This window comes from Piliocolobus tephrosceles, chromosome 7 (genome assembly GCF_002776525.5).
Source record: "Piliocolobus tephrosceles isolate RC106 chromosome 7, ASM277652v3, whole genome shotgun sequence".
Taxonomy (NCBI): Eukaryota; Metazoa; Chordata; class Mammalia; order Primates; family Cercopithecidae; genus Piliocolobus; species Piliocolobus tephrosceles.
Window position 1 is genome coordinate 38,899,266 of NC_045440.1, and position 17,924 is coordinate 38,917,189.

Genomic DNA, 17,924 nt, shown 5'->3' on the forward strand with positions numbered 1-17,924 from the left:
TTAGACAGTTCACTATTAAGGTATAAAATGCTAGTGCTTTTTCTATGTCGATTTTGTATCCTGAAACTTTACTGAATTTGTGTATCAGTTTTGAATTTTTTTAGTGGAGTCTTTAGTGTTTTCTATATATAATATTATGTTATCTGCCAATGGGGACAATTTAACTTATTCCTTTCCAATTTGGATGTCCTTTATTTTTCTCACCAAATTGCTCTGGCAAGGACTTCCAGTACTATCTTGAATAAGAGTGGTGAGAATTGGCATCCTTGTCTTGCTTCAGATTTTAGAGAAAAATATTTCAAAATTTTTCCATTCAGTATGATATTAGCTGTGGGTTTGTCGTATATGACCTCAATTGTGTTGAGATACATTCCTTCTATGTCTAATTTGTTGAGCGTTTTATTGACACTTCATAACTATATATATATTATGGGGTACAGTGTGATATTTCAATACATTTATACATTGTGTAATCATCAAATCAGAATAATTAACACATCCATCATCTCATACATTTATAATTTCTTCATGGTAAGAATATTCAGAATCCTCTTTTCTAGATATTTTGAAACGTACAATAAATTATTCTTAACCGTATTCACCCTGCTGTGCAACAGAACACCATAGCTACACATGCATGGTTCTAACAGCACCTAGGCTGCGGAATAGTCTGTCGCTGTGGCTGGGATGAGAACTTTCCTTCTGCTCCCTGTAACCTACATATGGATTTGATCTGGAAGTCAATGTTCTTTTTTTTAATTGTTTTAATTATTTAAATTGCTTTACATATTTGGTTATAGAACTAAGGCAACTCTGTCACTGTAAATTGAAACCAGGGACATACTGGACAATTGCACATCTGCAATAATGAAAAGTAAATGAGTCAGAAACCATATTATATGAGAGGTCCGTGGAGATGGCATCAGAGTAAAAGCTAAGGGCACAGGATAAAATTCCAGAGACTCTCTGTGCACATTTGGGAGTTGATGCTAGTATAATATTCCAGACAAAGTCATTGCAAATTTCATTTACTGATGCAGGCAGCATCAGTGCTATCCTCATGTGATCTCTTCAAATTCACTTTTCTGAGTTGTTTTATTTCACATTCTTAAATACTGAAATTATTTTAAAGCAGAGCATACTACTTTGTTATACTGTATGGCAGTAAAAATGCACAGTCACTTTCTTTAATATTCCATTGATTTCAAATGTGCTAGGCAGTAACTGGGACCATTAGATCCATCTCCCGCTTGTTTTACCTTAAAAAGTTGGGGCTGGAGAAATGAAAGTAACTTGCTTTACAAAGTCCCAAGTTTCTCTACTGGCAGAACATGGCTAAAGTCACTGTCTCCTAAATTTCAGTTCCCTTTTTCTGACTGTATTTTGATGCTCCCAGTTCATAGGCAGAGTTTCAAATTACATTCATTTTTAAATTTGTGAATAATTTATTTAATCCCTTCAGATACCTGAACCAGTGAAGCTGCTTTTTTTTTTTTTTTTTTTTTTTAAGTGTGCAGACCATGTAAACTCATGCCTCCATTGTTTTTCTCTATTTGTTGGGCTGTCAATATCCTGTCCACAGTTGATGAGAAGGCTCCTAGCATGAAAAAGGTTGGAAGCTTAGGAATCGCTGGCATAAAGGAGCTAACCAGAACAGAACTCACCTCTGCAGGGGAAAAGTTGGTAGCACACCTCATCAAGATTGAGGGGGCTGGAGAAGTAAACACAACTTCCATTTAGGAACCAGGCTCCAGGAAAGGTACCTAGGAGTAGAGTGCTATACAGAGCAGTCATCACTTGGAGCACATGTTGAAGACTGTACAAGCAGACCAAAGCCAGATACATGAATACGTAGCAGTCTGAAAAGCACAGGAATCCCAGGTTCCAGGTAGAAGGGCAACAGTATATTCCCAGACCTCTCTCACTGACTCTCATTGGCTCAGGGACTTACTAAACCTATCATGCTTCCCACAGAACTAAGCAGAAATAAGCAGGCACCAATCCACAGGAATTCACTGTCCACCCGCATCATGAGGATTCTGTCTACACGCCAAACACATGCCTGCTTCTCTGGTATTCATGACGTGAAGAACTACTTGAATCATAGGGCAAACTTCTGAACAAAGACAGAGCATTCTAATCAGCCAACAGTAAAGAAAATTTAGGGTGTGAAAGGGCAGTCATTTTGGAAGACTGGGTCATTGGAGCTTCATGTCCATTTATAGTGAGCCAGCTTTCTGGAACAGGGGGCTAGCATGTAAAAAGCTGATTTATGCAGTGAGTTAGGCTCAAACTCACTGAGTTTATGACTCAGCAATGTCTGTCTGACATTTATTACCATTCAAACAGACTGGCAGTCATAAACCCAGCTTCGTGTTTAGTTAAATGGCTCCTATCATGAGACAAAGGAACAAAGGGGAGACATCCACAGCTGTGTTATTCATTCTGCACCTCACTAAAGAACAGGAAAGAATGTCGAAATAAATAGGTCGTGCTGTCGTTGATTTATATTTATATGCATATATGCATGTAAGCCGCATACAAATACTATATAAGAACATATGTTGAACTCTGCTCTTCCTGCAGGAAAATGTTGCGAAGCAGCATGTCTTTTCCTTCTGTGCTAGAGTAAAACTGATCTCAGGCTCTCCTCACTAGCTGCTCCCAGACACCAAGAGATAGTAGCTTACATAAAGAGGTAGGAGAAGGGCTTGCAACTGCCCCATCTCCTCACTTGAATATTCTTCAGCCACATGCAAGGGTGAGGTCCTCATACTGATTAAAAAACTGACTGGGTGCTGGCAGAGAGGCATAAGGCTTGAGGGGCAGGAGGGGATGCTGGCAGAGATAGGAGAGTGAAGACGAGGGGGAGGAGAAAACAGGTGCCTTTTGGGAACTCACACTGACAACTTCTGGAACTCTTTGAGCTTTGCCTTTCTGGGGAGCTATTTGCTACAGGAGTTATACTAGCACTGATCCTCTCCTTCATCAGGTTCTATTTCATGGCATATTTTTAACAACTAGAACATTCAACATAAGGGAGACGGATAAGATGGCCTCAAAGGTCTCTTCCGGCTCTCCATTGAATGGTTCTGTATTAGATTGCACAGTTATTAGCTAGTTTGATGACGGAGAAGAGAAGAAGAAATGCACATAGTAAGTTTGTTTCCCCTTGACAACTCAAAAAGAAATTCTATTATCCCCACTTTAGCTATTGGGTAATTGAAGCTTGCCTGAGATCTCAAGGCCAATGAATGGCAGAATCATATTCTAAATACAGGTTTTCGAACTCCTGTACCATTTCCTCTATAAGAACATTCTTTGAAACTTTATATTCAATAACTAATTACTTAATATGTAAATATATGATAAACATAATATAATCATCCTTTTACTACTTGTTATAAACTGGATAAGTAGAGTTTAGCACAGAAATGGGTTTTATTATTGGCTTTTTCATTTTAGGGGTACTCATCTCAATTCTCAGAAAAAGTTGATTAAAGAAGATAATTTCAAAAGAAAAAGGGTATATTTGCCTCAAATCGCAGCATAAGTCAGAGAGTATCAGTCAATTCCTACAATGGGGGCTGTATTCCTTTTTGCACTACACATCTACAGAGAAGAGAGCCTGAAGTAACGAAGATGTGTTACTAAGTACAAATGGAGAAAGACTGAGTCAATTCCATACAGAGAAAGGTTCGCCATGCATGAGGAAGATAGGCAGTTTTTGAACCCATGAGTGACTAGACAAAAAAAAAGGTTCAAGCACTTAGTTCATTTATAATTCAACACTATCAAAGAAATAAATGGTTGATACAAACTCCCAGGGGGAACATCATTTTATTACACACCCCATAGGTGGCTTTTAAAGGGTTCTTGATTAGGTTTCATCACAATTAAACTTTCTACACCAAAAGGACACCAAAACATGGTAGCTTATATAAAGAGGTAGGAGATGGGCTTGTAATGGCCTTCAATTAAGTGGTAAAGAAGGGGATGATGAGGAAAGAAGCTTGTAGACATATAACTAGTTGAAAGTGGAAACATGTTGGCTTTCAAAAAAGTACATCTCCAAAATGGCAAATATCTTCTACATACTGATTGTATTGTCTTGTTACCAGTCACCTTTTTAATAGCAATGTGCTCTGGTTAAACCGAAGAGTGGTGGGAAAAAGACAAAAGGACTAGACACCCCAACTTTCTGAAAATGGGGTCCTTAGAGCCAATCAATATGAAAGCCACCAAGTAGATCTAAGAAGTGACAAGAAGAATTGATTCACAAGAAGGATGAAGAACTTAAACCATGTGTGGATGGCCCTAAAGCCAACAGTGGATGCCCTCCAAATGGGGACAGCTGAGGGTAGGGGTTGTGGTTAGCTGCAGGGTGTGCTGACTCTGAGGCTCTGAGACTTCCACCTAGGATAAGGGCTGCTATAGAACACCTTCCTTGCATAGTGACTGCCCATGATTCTATTATTCTCAAAATCAGCCAAAAATATTGTAATTTTGAAAAATAAGGAAATATTCCAGTTTCTCTGCTTACACATATCTAGTATTAATGAGTTCCTTGGAACTAATATCATGGAGATTAATCATATCCCCTGATTATGAGCTTCTTAGAGACTATTTACAGTCAGAGTAGTGGATTAATGGGAAATGAGGTTGACTCAACATGGCAACTCTTTCAACAGTAAAACCATCAGCACTAATGTTATGCACCCCGATTAATACTCCATCCAATAATAAAGATGATTTCAAGAAATACGAGAATTTTAAATAATTGATCTCAAAGTAGACCCCTTGGCCACTGACTTGGTAACCCCAAGGAAACCTCATATTGCTAATTTTGGATGGTCTTAGTGTCAGACACTTAATTGAGCAACAATTCAAGTGGAAAATGTGCTGATAATTCTCAAAAAAGAGTTGTGAGTAAGGATATAAGAGGGAATCCATTATTATGTGTAGCCTTTTCCCATTTTTCTTTAATTAAAAAAATAAAATGTACCAGTCAAATGTGCTACATCATACATTCCCTCAACTCTCTGAAGCTGGAGCATCCCTACCTCTCACTGAACCTAGTGACCCCCTGAAGGATGAGGGAATTTTAGCCTGGATTTCAAACAACCACAGTTAACTAAGTTTGACACAGTACAATAGTTTCATGGTATCTCAGAAACAATGTAACCCGCTATGGGTGGCTGGTGGTGGGAGGCAGGTAAAATTGGATTTTTCCTTTGCTCATATAATTTGAAGATTATAGAATGTAGTTTTTAAAGGTCAGAATGAATTGCTAATTAAGTGGAGGCATTTGAAATTAGCAAATAAAACTGCTACTCAGAATAGTGACAAAGGAGTAATTAATCATATGGGGAAAATGGCAGCACAGTTCAGCCAGCAGTAAAATCATCTTTTAACTAGTTACCATAGAGCCTTCAGATGGCGTTACTAAGAAACTGTTATGTATTAATTCCATTCTTTTCTCTTTAGGCTATATCATTTAAAAGAATAGTGCTCAACATTTTTCTATGAAGACACAAATCAAGTTCATCTGCACAGTCTCTCTTGCAGGTATTTAGAAATATGTGGACTAGCTATGATTTCCCTTTACCTTTCACTCAACATGGGAGTGAAGTAAGGATTACATTATCGTAGTCTTTACTTCAAATCCACTCTACTTTTTATATAACTCATTGATGAACCTTGGCATTTTAATTATTATAACACAGAATTACTTAATATACTCCTCAAACCAATGCTGAGACTCCCTCCTTTCCTTCTTTTAAAATGCTTTGTTTTTTTGTTTGCTTGTTTTGAGACAGAGTCTTGCTCTGTCACCCAGGCTGGAGTACAATAGCGTAATCTCAGTTCACTGCAACCTCGGTGTCCTTGGTTCGAGCGATTCTCCTGCCTCTGCCTCTGGAGTAGCTGGGATTACAGGCATGCACCACTACACCCAGCTAATTTTTGTATTTTTAGTAGAAATGGGTTTTCACCATGTTGATCATGCTTGTCTGGAACTCCTGACCTCAAGAGATCTGCCCACCTCAGCACTCCCAAAGTACTGGGATTACAGGCCTGAGTCACCATGCCCGGCCAAAAGTGCCTTCTAAAAACATTTTGGTTTGGTTTCCAGGTGCTTTTTGTTTCCCTAACTGCTATATCTGCCAGTCTTGGGCTAGATGTTCTCAACCCATGCTAGGATTTCATTTTGCCTCAAAATTTTTATATCTTAAATGTAAAGCCACATTTACAAACATGAATATTACATTCAAATATTCAGACAGTTGATTTGACATGCACATCTAAAACTAGAAAACAAATTAAGGCAGGATTTATACAGAGATCCATATTTTTAAGCACTTGATATTTATTAATTAGCTAATCCCCACCAGAATCCTACGAGGTAGCCTAGCTTGTCTTTATTATAAATAAATTAGGTAGGAGCCAGAAAAAAAAAAAAAAAAAAAAAAGGCTGTCTCCACAATAACATGTTGATTGGACCCTCCTTATTCTGGTCACAAAAGAAAAACAATTCCTCATATAAGTGGGTCAAGTGAACAATGAATATTTTGTTCGGATGGAATATAGAGAGAGTATAATTATTTTATTACCTGGCAGTTTAAAAAGGTAATTTTCTTAGTGGAGCTTTAATATTCTGTGTTCACATTGACACGTCAGAAATTTCCGATGCAAAATATCAGCTTTGGGAGAGTTAGGATGCCCCCACACTCCACCCTCAGCCCTACCCGGAGGGTTCAAATTTTCCTATGGGAGTTTTAGTATTTTTCATGTATCTTAAATTTTTCATCCTTTGGTCTGGTCGACCTAATAAACTCATGTCAATAGAAAAGTGTAAAGACTCTTTCAGTTCCAATTTATGCTTACATATGTCATCCAACAGGCAAGTGAAACACAAATCCTATTTGTCTTTGCAGTCAAGCAATTGCAGATGAGAGTTTTATTACTACCTTTATAGCCTAAGGAATCACTGTAGTCCCCTCTACTTAGCAGATTGCTTTATGACTATATTTATTAGTTCACTGGGCTTTGGAGACTAAATTTAGCGAAGCCTCATTAATGTGGGTTTCACTACCATGGCGTCTGTGGCCTCTGGCACAGGTGCTAGCCTGAATCTTACCTCTGTACTGACGAAGAAAAACTTTTTGCAAAGTAAATTAACTGCATGACCAAGACTATAGGAGTGTTTTATCTTCTTAAGAAGACAATTTCAACCACGTAACAACTAAACTTTTAAAAACAAATAATTTTATTCTGATATAGTATAAGGAGTCCATTAAGCTTGTGTGTTATGTTAATTTTGAATAATTTTTCCCCCACTGCAGCAAAACTTTAAATGGGCAGTATTTGGTTAGTTTAGTTAACATTATTATAACAACTCCGGAATAGTAAAAATACTTTAAATATTGATACTTTGAACAGCTTCACACTTTCAAACATATGAGTTCTCTCCTAGTTCCGCTGAATTAACGTTTTACAGAAAATCACTTGGCTCATCTTCTCAGCTTGCCCGGAGTCTCTGCTGTAACCACATGACAGCAGCTCCAGGGTGGACTGGACATAAGAGAGGGGCACACCCAGGTCTGTGTGGGTCTCTTTCCTCTCCTTCAGAATTGATTTGGTTATTTGAAAACATCTACCTTCCATCCCACTCCCATCCACTCATAATAAAATGGGAAGGTAAGATATGACTTAGCTGAACAAACATAACCACAGCAAACCAAACAGAAAAGACAACCACAAACAGCTAACTTCCCAAGTAGGAATCTTTCCATTCCAGAATTCCCAAAATGTAAACAACAGTAGCAGTCCCTTCCTGCCTAAAACTGAGTATGTCATCTCCAGGGTACACTAGAATGATAATTTCCATTATCTGCATGGGCAAAAATAAAGACATTTGAAAACAAACAAACACACAAAACCTCTGGCAGGGTATTCACTTCCATTTGACAGGTTGCCAAGGAGCAAGGGCATTTAGATGAGGAATTCTGAAATAATCTGATTATTACAGCCAGAAGCTTGTCTATAAAGGCTTTGGCATAGCCTCTCTGTAGAGTAAAAGAAATCTATGTTCATAGACTTTTCTATATGAGGTTATTTTAAAACACACACACACACACACACACACACACAGCACTTTAGGGCATAAGCTCACTCACTAAACCCAAACAGAAACAGTGTTTTGTTGTTGTTGCTGTTTTTACTTGGACAATGCTTATTTTACAGCGGAATTGACAAATAAAGCCTTATTTTACACATCCGAAGAAACACCATCACAGGAGGTTTGTAGGTCGTCCGTGTGCTTTCCAAAACAGCAAAACAGATTTCTTCCCATCCAACCCCCTTTCCTCTCATAGAGTCGGGTGTGGCTGGTGGGGCTGCCTCTCTCTGCAGGCACAGAAACTGGCAGACCTGGTCCCTCCTGAGCGGGTCCTGCTCAAGGGAATGGTGCCAGATTTTGAACACAGGGAAACAGGTTCCTTCGTAACAACACTGTGCATTTCTGTGTCATTTTGTTTATTGCTCACTGAGTTGTTGCCACCTAAGCTCTTGGTGGAAAACAGTGGGTGTCCAGAAATTCCTGACACGAGGAGGTGGATTGCCTATGGTTGCTAGGGACACAGGGCAGCCCCAGCCAGATCCCAGCTGGTCCATGCAGGGCATCGTCAGTAGAAGCTCAACATCCCACTTTGTAACCAGGCTGCAAGACACCAAGTCCAGTCACCATGGAAAAGAATTAAACCTAGAGAAAGAGCCTTACGCTGAGCTGCACTCGGACGCTCCCCATCAGAAAGCAACCGTTTTCCTTCTCGGTCATGCTCTTTCCAAAGTGACTGAGTCTTGGCTCAGCAGTAGGACTTCAGTGAGAAACAGAAGAAATAGGGGACCCCGCCTAGTCCAAGGCTGCCATTTCTTCAGAATTTTCTCACTTTTTTCCAAACTGTCAGTATCCCCAAATTAAAGCCCACAGTTCAGGCCAAACATCATAAAAAAAATACTCATTTATTTCCATCTCATTCTGGGGTTTGCAATTCTTCTTTTAGATGCTTTTGGCGAAAAAATTCACCAAGGTCAAGGGCTGTGAAGACATTTTTGCCTAAGAAGATCATCATGCAGGCAGACTAATTCTTTTCCTAAGCTATTATTTGGCAACTTGCAAGGAGGACGTGGCTTAACCTTGAGAAACTGTTGTTTGAGTGATCAGAAAAAAAGATGAGAATTCTTCCTTTATTTATTCTCTTCGTCTTCATTGTTCAGATGGCAAACCTGGCTCCTGTGCTTAGAGAACAGAGAAGGACTGGCTTGATATTTTCCACTAACAGTGATCTGCTCCGGTTCTGTGCATGTCACCCTCAACTGTGTTCAACATGATGAAAAAACAATGTATATTTCTGGATAGAGGTGGTTTACATCACACTCATTGAGGATTTAACAGAATAATTATGCTCTGAGGAAATCTAGAATAAATTGGAAATTTAAATTTTTCCACTTCCAGTTTGAATAATGCTCCAATGGTTTGCTATAGGATTATAATTTAGAACATGTGCTAAATATGTTATCAGGAAAGAATTTAAAAATCCATCCAAATATCATAACTTACCCCAAAATTAAAAAAAGGAAAAAGAAAAAAAAGAAACCTCATTCATTTCCAAAAATCAAGATCAGTCGTATGTTAATCTGTGAATCCTTGTAAGAAATGTTTATTGTTCAAGAAAGAAGCCTCCTCTGGTTGTTGATAGCGATTCTCCACAGCAGAGAAATGCTGATATTTTGTTCTTATCTCTTGATTGATGCTTTCACTACTTATTCTTCAGGCTATAAGACAGAAGGAAACACAATGTTACCTTCTTTCATAGTTACAAATTCCAACACCTCTTTCTCCCCCCACCCCCTGTCTCCCTTCCACTTCTCATATTACCTTAACCATCAAATTCAAATGCATCTGAATTTATAAGGTTAATCTTTCAGGTTCTAAATAACCTGTATATAAGATATCTCCATTACCAATGCTCCATTACCAATGCCATCTCCACATATGTACAAGAAAATGTATAGCTCTACATTGTCAATCCAAACACTAAATTCATTCCAAATGTTCTCAAAATAAAAATAATGAATTGATTTTATTTATGGCATGCTGCATACACCCATCTTTAAGTTTCAGGTATAACTACATGCAGAACCCTTTTGTTGAAAGTGGAGAGCAACTTTACAGTGGTTTAATTTCAAATTAATATAAGCCTCGTTCTCCACTCATTCAGAATTTTCTTTGTTAGATGAATAGGAAAAAAAAAAAAAAATGTTTCTGGGCCCAGCGCAATGGCTCACACCTATAATCCCAACACTTTGGGAGGCAGAGGCAGGCGGATCACGAGGTCAGGAGATCAAGACTCTTCTGGCCAACATGAAGAAACCCCGTCTCTACCAAAAACACAAAAATTATCTGGGCATGGTAGCGTGCCTGTAGTTGCAGCTATTCAGGAAGCTGAGGCAGGAGAATCGTTTGAACCCGGAAGGCGGAGGTTGCAGTGAGCCGAGATTGCACCACTGCACTCCAGCCTGGCAACAGAGTGAGACTTCATCTCAAAAAAAAAAAAAAAATTGTTTCTGGCTTTACTTGCAAAAAGTATTGATTTAACAAAACTGAGAACTAATTTTTGAAGGATATTTAGTTTTGTTTTTTCTTTATGACAAGATACTACCTCTTACCACATGCCTACTACATGTCACGAATTTTACATTTATTTTACTTTTTTTTTTTTTTTTTTGAGACGGAGTCTCACTCTGTCGCCCAGGCTGGAGTGCAGTGGCGCGATCTCGGCTCACAGCAAGCTCCGCCTCCCGGGTTTACGCCATTCTCCTGCCTCAGCCTCCTGAGTAGCTGGGACTACAGGCGCCGGTCACCTCGCCCGGCTAGTTTTTCATATTTTTTTACTAGATATGGGGTTTCACCATGTTAGCCAGGATGGTCTCGATCTCCTGACCTCATGATCCGCCTGTCTCGGCCTCCCAAAGTGCTTTATATTTTAATTTAATCCCCAGACCACTTTTCCTATGTGTACCATTTCCACCCCTTTTAAAGGTGAGAACACTGAGGTTTCACTTGGCTAAATTAATGGCACAAGATCAAACAGCGGTTAAAGGGTGGAACTTGAACTCTGGAAAAAACTCAAAAGCAGGAGGTGAAAGAGCTTGTTGACCTCTTCTGCCAGGGATTTCTCGCATGCTACTGAAGAAGTGCTCCATTTGAAAGGAGGATGCTGGAAAAGCATCTTCTAGTGGTGGCTGTTTCCCTTAAAGTATATTTTAGAGGGAAGGGTGGCAGAAGTGTTAGAGCAGGTTAGAATCTTTCCACAAGTTTTCCCATCTTCCATCGCTGGGGTCCAAATGTCTCACTGGCAAACTGGTACATGAAAATTCAAAAGCTACAAAGGAAAATTCTATCACTCACCTAGAAACACAGAGCATATGTTGAAATTTCATTTTCCAAAAAAAGTGCTGTCATAGAATATTCTTAGGATCTGAATAAGAATTTGAACATTGTTGGTATAATGTAGACAAAAAAAAATGAGACTACATGCATATTTTTAAAAATAGGTTTGAAATTTTTGAAATTTTGCCTTAGCATGACCCTGGTAGCAACAGCCACTTTTTAGTAGTTCCTATAAAAATTAAAATCCTGTTTTAGAATCTCATATTCTGCCACCACACGGTCATGACCTAAGGAAATTCAACAGTCCTTGTCATCTTCACAAATTAATGTGACATAAGGGTTGAAAGTTCTCACTGAGCAAATAAGTATAATTTCATTTTTATAAACTGCAAAGATGATCACTTTTTTTTTTTTTTTTTTTTTTGAGACGGAGTCTCGCTGTGTTTCCCAGGCTGGAGTGCAGTGGCCTGATCTTGGCTCACTACAACCTCCGCCTCCTGGATTCAAGCGATTCTCCTGCCTCAGCCTCCCGAGTAGCTGGGACTACAGGTGTCCGCCACCACTCCCGGCTAATTTTTGTAGTTTTAGTAGAGACGGGGTTTCACCATATTGGCCAGGCTGGTCTCGAACTCCTGACCTTGTGATCTGCCCACCTCGGCCTCCCAAAGTGCTGGGATTACAGGCTTGAGTCACCACGCCAGGCCTAGATGAACACTTTTGAGATTAAAATGAGTTTGAAGCATGGCATCTTCATGTAACAGTAAGAAGACCAAACACTCACAGCTAAACAGTCTTTAGTCATGATTACATCGTTAGAGAAAACCAGATGAAACGTTTTTTTTTTTTTTAACTTATAGTAAAAGTGGTATATTAAGAACTTAATCCCATAATGAGGAGAAATATCACACTCTTCCTTTTATAGTTACATAATTACTCAGATCCTTTCTGAATACATAGAAACAATGACAAATTAAAATGTCTTTCAATTCCATATAGCTTTTGTATTATTCATCCATTACTGTTATTATTGCTGGAAAGACTCCTTCGTATTTTAGTCAGCATCCCATTTGATACAAAAGAACACGGAAAATTTTACTGCTATTAATAAACACGCAGACATTCAATCCAAGAAGAAAATTCTTTTTCATCTGAGAGATAAGCTGCATAATTCATGTATTTTCAGAAATTTCTTTAAATAGAAAATTGAAGAAAGGCATAGGGAAAAGAATTCATCACATAGCTTCCATTTGTGGCGAAGGGCAGTCTTTGTTCTCGGACAGCCTTAAATATGATTCCATCTGAAGGGAGAATTTCAATTGCTCCATATCCATACCAATCATACTCAGATAGCTCATCTTCTTCTTGACATATATGAAACTACAAACATGATAAAAACATGGCCTGAGTTGCACATTTGCTACCTTTTTTTTTTTTTTTTTGAGTCCCAGTCTTGCTCTGTCACCCAGGCTGGAGTACAGTGGCACAATCTCAGCTCACTGCAACCTCTGCTCCCAGGTTCAAGCAATTCTCCTGCCTCAGCCTCCCAAGTAGCTGGGATTACAGCCACGTGCTACCACACCAGGCTACTTTTTGTATTTTTAGTAGAGACAGGGTTTTGCTGTGTTGGCCAGGCTGGTCTCAAACTCCTGACCTCAGGTGATCCACCCACTTCGGCCTCCTAAAGCACTGGGATTACAGGTGTGAGCCACCGCACCCAGCCCACATTTGCTACCTTTCTAAAACTAATGTAACTGAATGTTAATAGGGACTTTTCATGGGGTCTCGGGAAGGAGTTAGAAAAATGTTGGGCAATTTGGAATGGGTACCTCCACCTTCCCAAAAGAGAAGTGTCTATGTCAGAGAACGTGGTGCTCCATAGAACTTCTGTAACGTTTAGCCCCTACTGAAGGCTGGGCCACACAGGGCATGTGACAGCCTTCTAGCACAAGCCAGATGAGAATCACATCTGCAGGAACAGGCACGTCCAAAAGCTTCCGCTTCTTCCACCACCAGTCTTTCCCCTTATTCTCATCCTGAAGGTCCAGGATAGGGGGATTCTCTGACCTCGTTTTGAGACAGAAATCTTGACATAGACTAGTAAGGACCATTGAAAATATTCTCACTTTGGCCAGATGTGGTGGCTCACACCCGTAATCCCAGCACTTTTGGATGCTGAGGTGGGCGGATCATGAGGTCAAGAGATCAAGACCATCCTGGTGAACATGGTGAAATCCTGTCTCTACTAATAACGCAAAAAGTAGCTGGGCATGGTGCCATGCTCCTGTAGTCCCAGCTATTTGGGAGGCTGAGGCAGGAGAATCGCTTGAACCCAGGAGGCAGAGGTTGCAGTGGGCTGAGTTCGTGCCACTGCACTCCAGCCTGGCGACAGAGCAAGACTCTCTGTCTCAAAAAAAACCTGGTCTCACCATTTAAAATGACCAGAGATGTACACAATCTTCCTGAGATATTAACAATATGGAGGAAAAATGAAGAAAGCACTTTGACCATGTGAGTTTGAAGGTCGCAGCTAGAGAAGTGTATAATGATTAATTGGTCCCACACTGAATGTAAACTGTTCAATAAGTCAGTGAAAAAACAGAGCAAAACATCCTTAGCCATGATGAAGCCTCATTTCTGATAGCCAGGTAGCAAGCTTATAGTGACAAGGAAAAGGCAATCATGGGCCGTGGTTTACATGAAATGATATGGCCAGAATTTGTTAGGAGAGGAGGAGTCATGTCTGAGGCATTTTTCACAAAAATGTTGCTGAACAGTCATGACTTGGAACTTGTTCGGCCTATTGCCCGACAACTGAATAACATCCAAGGATGTAACACTTTGGTCCCATAAATTAAAATAGTGCAGTGATAAACCACATGAAGTTACATTTCCAAAATCGAACATCTCCTAATTTCTATTCTTGTATTCCCTAACTTGGCCAGTAAGTGTTCAAGACAAAAGTGCAGCGTTTTCCCTGGCCATTTCCTTTTTCTCCCTCAGCCCATAATCAATCAATCCCAAATCTTATTGGTCTCCTACTTCACTCTTAAATGTCCCATTTCCTCTTCATCCCCTGCCCCACGTCCTACTCCAGGTCTGTGACATTGCACTAGTTTTCTACCTGGGATGTTTGCAGTCAGCTCTGCGGCCTCATCACACTGGTGCTATAATGCCTCACTGGGTTCCCATCACCTTTTGGACAAAATTAAAATGTCTTAATATGACACATAAAGGTCACTGTAATGTCACTGGCATCTTCTTCTCCAGTCCTGTCTTTTACTCATCACTCCTTGTGATTACTCCAAGTCTCCAGACCATAGAAAATCAGGTGAGGCTCCTCTATGTGCTGGCTCTCACATGTTGCCATGGTTGGTGCAGGCTGTTCCTTCTGCTTGGAAACTCATCCCCCACCTCTCTTGCTTGCCCAGCCTCTCCTATCCCCCTTGGTGGAAACCTGCTTCTTCCAGATCATGTTTCTTGAATTCACCCTGACACGACAAAATGTATTGGAATATTTTGAACAACCACCTGGGAGTGGAGAACAAAACTTTAAGAAAATGCCCAAGCTACAGCAGGAAACTGCTGTGCTTAAGACATGGGGCACAAGGTGTCTTGCTTCTGAAAAGGGTGAATGTCAGGGGGATAGGGGGTTTGGAGAAAAAAAAGAGAAGAGAAAGAGAATATGAGAGAAGGGGAAGAGGCCTAGAGAGAATGGAATCACGAAGATGGCTTGGTCCTCTGCATGGTGCTAGCTCTGTGTGACAACCAAATCTTCAATATGGTTGTCTAGACAAATAAAATTCTTCCAACGTGGTCATTTTTATTGGAAGCCTATGTAGTCTGACTGATACTGGAAGTGGGAAAAAGCAGCACTCAGATGTACAGGGGGAGAAAGATGAAGAGAGGTCATTAAGATGTTGGGAATCGAAAGTGGAGCAGGACTTTGGACTCTAACAGGTTATAGACTTTGTTGAGTAGTCCTAAGCCCATTCAGGATGACTGAAAGTAGAATGCAGTTCAGCTGACACCTCTGAGATCTGATGAACATAACAATTTTGTTTGGGTGAGGGAAGAGGGACAAAATGGAGGAGGAAAAACAAGATGGCTCAGTCCCTATTGCTTCAGGGTTCTTCATCAACAACTTGCCCCTGCGCAGGAAAGGTCAGCCCGCGACCGGGAAAAAGCAGATCAACTGAGCATGCGCCAGATGACGTCACTCCGAAGAAATCGAAACTTACCCGGCCAGGCCTACAGAGACTCCCCTATCACGCCCCTATCCCGCCCACTGCCCTCCCCCTTCCAGTGCCAATGCATAAAAGTCCGCCGGCGGAGGCCAGACGCGACTTCCCTGGCCCCCTACTTGAGGACCAGGGAACCTCGCCTGAGAGTGGGTGCATATTTGCAATAAAAGGCTGCCACTTTTTATGTACTTTTGCCTCATGTTTAATTATTTAGCTCTCCTAAATTAAATTAAGACAAATTTATCCAAAACTTTCTTGAAAAAAATAAATCCCAAATGTTTAAACCCATGGAATAAAGAAATAATTTAAGAAAACTCTGGCTAATTCAGAGAAAAGTCAGGTATTGGGAACATTCAAGAAATGGTGAACATTCAAAAGTATAGCACTTTTAAAATGAATTCAGCTCTTCTGCTTCCTAATACATAAACACTAGCAAAATTGACAAGAACGATTTGTAATTAACTTACCAAAACACCTAAGAAAACAAGCCTCCTCTGCTTATATAGAATTTGCATTGTTTATATGCAAATGAACACTCCTGATGTGCTTCAGAACAGTTTATTCCCTTAAGAGGCAAATATTCTCTTTATAATCTTGTTTACACTATTCATTTGCTTTGCAAAACATTTTTCATAAAATCACAAAATAATGAAACGTTAGAGCCAGAAGAGATCCCAGAGATTATCTAGGGAGGTCGAACATCATCATTTTACAGATGAGGAAACTTGCTGGAACTCCACACACATCCTCCTCATTCCTGAGATCCACAACATCACAACCTGACCTCCAATATTTGGGTAACTCCATTCCCTTCTACCTTGGGGGTTCTGGCTACAGCTGAGGCAGAGAAGGGGTCTGCAAAGTGCTAGGCTTTGAGCATCATCAGGACCCTGTAACCAAAAAATAAAATTCTAAGAAACCCTCCCCATAACCATTAGAACGGACTTCCTGCTCAGCCAGGGCTCTTTTAAAATTTAACCTAAGAAACTGTTTCAGGTCATGATGGGAAATGGGGGTGGGGCATGCCTCATTATACCTCTCCAGCATGAACATCAACGCAGACTTTAAGTCTGATAAGAAACACTTTGCAACCTATTGTCTTTGGAGCATACTACCTGAAGGCTTCCTCTGTAAATAAAAACTTGTGTCTCTGCAACCCTTTATCTTAACCCAGACATTCCTTTCTGTTAATCCCAGGTCTTTAGACAAATTCAACCAATTGTCAACCAAAAAAATGTAAATTTACCTATAGCCTGGAAGCCTTGGACCCCCGCCTCTAGTTGTCCTGCCTTTCTGGACCAAACCAATGTACTTTTTAAATGTATTTTATTGATGTCTCATGCCTCCCTAAAATGTATAAAACCAAGCTACCACCTTGAGCACATGTTCTCAGGACCTCCTGAGGGCTGCATCACGGGCCATAGTAACTCATATTTGGCTAAGAATACATCTATTTAAATATTTTACAGAGTTTAACTCTTTTTATCCACAACCCATTAGCCTCCTCTGAAGCAAGAGAGAGTTCAGTACCCCTTTTCTATTCACTTACAGAACTCGAAATCTGGTTAATCCTTGTATGTTTCCAACCCCCAGCTCCAGCATTCTCTCGCCTAATCTTTCCTGACTCCCCTCTTCCTCCTGCCGCTTTCTAGTTAGAGCTTTCTTTCATTGTTTCCTTAATTGCATTTTTCTTTCCCTTTTTTTTTTTTTTTTTTTTTTGAGACAGAGTCTTGCTTTGTCACCCAGGCTGGAGTGGTATAGTGGCACCATCTCAGCTCACTGCAACCTCTGCCTCCGGAGTTCAAGTGATTCTCCTGCCTCAGCCTCCCAAGTAGCTGAGATTACAGGCACCCACCACCATGCCCTGCTAATTTTTGTGTTTTTAGTAGAGACAGAGTTTCACCATGTTGGCCAGGCTGGTCTTGATCTCCTGACCTCATGATCCACCCGCCTCCGCCTCCCAAAGTGCTGGGTTTATAGGCGTGAGCCACCACACCCAGCCCTTTATTGTATTCTTCTAAGTGGTTTTCTTTATTGTTTCAGTAGCCGTATCACATTGCAATATTTTGTGTACTGTCTGTGTCCTCTTCAAGGAAGCCTGGGGACTGTGTCTCTCTATTTGTGTATTTTCAATGCTTGCTACAAGGCCTGACACACATTAAAATGTAATCTTTCCTAAATAAACACATGAGGAACATCAGAAAAGGAATCACTTGGCACATTGGGAAGAA

At 40.2% G+C, this 17,924-nt stretch overlaps 1 protein-coding gene across 2 annotated transcripts in view; it reads right to left on the bottom strand.

Annotated features, from left to right (window-relative positions):
* Nucleotides 1-8,198: 8,198 nt before the first annotated feature.
* ZMAT4 (zinc finger matrin-type 4) overlaps nt 8,199-17,924 on the bottom strand; it is a 365,160-nt gene continuing 355,434 nt past the window's right edge. For both annotated transcript variants that reach the window (XM_026453908.1, XM_026453907.1), the window contains one exon: nt 8,199-9,834. In XM_026453908.1, the coding sequence (XP_026309693.1) occupies nt 9,819-9,834 (16 nt within the window). In that variant the 3' untranslated portion in view covers nt 8,199-9,818. The remainder of the gene's footprint in view (nt 9,835-17,924) is intronic.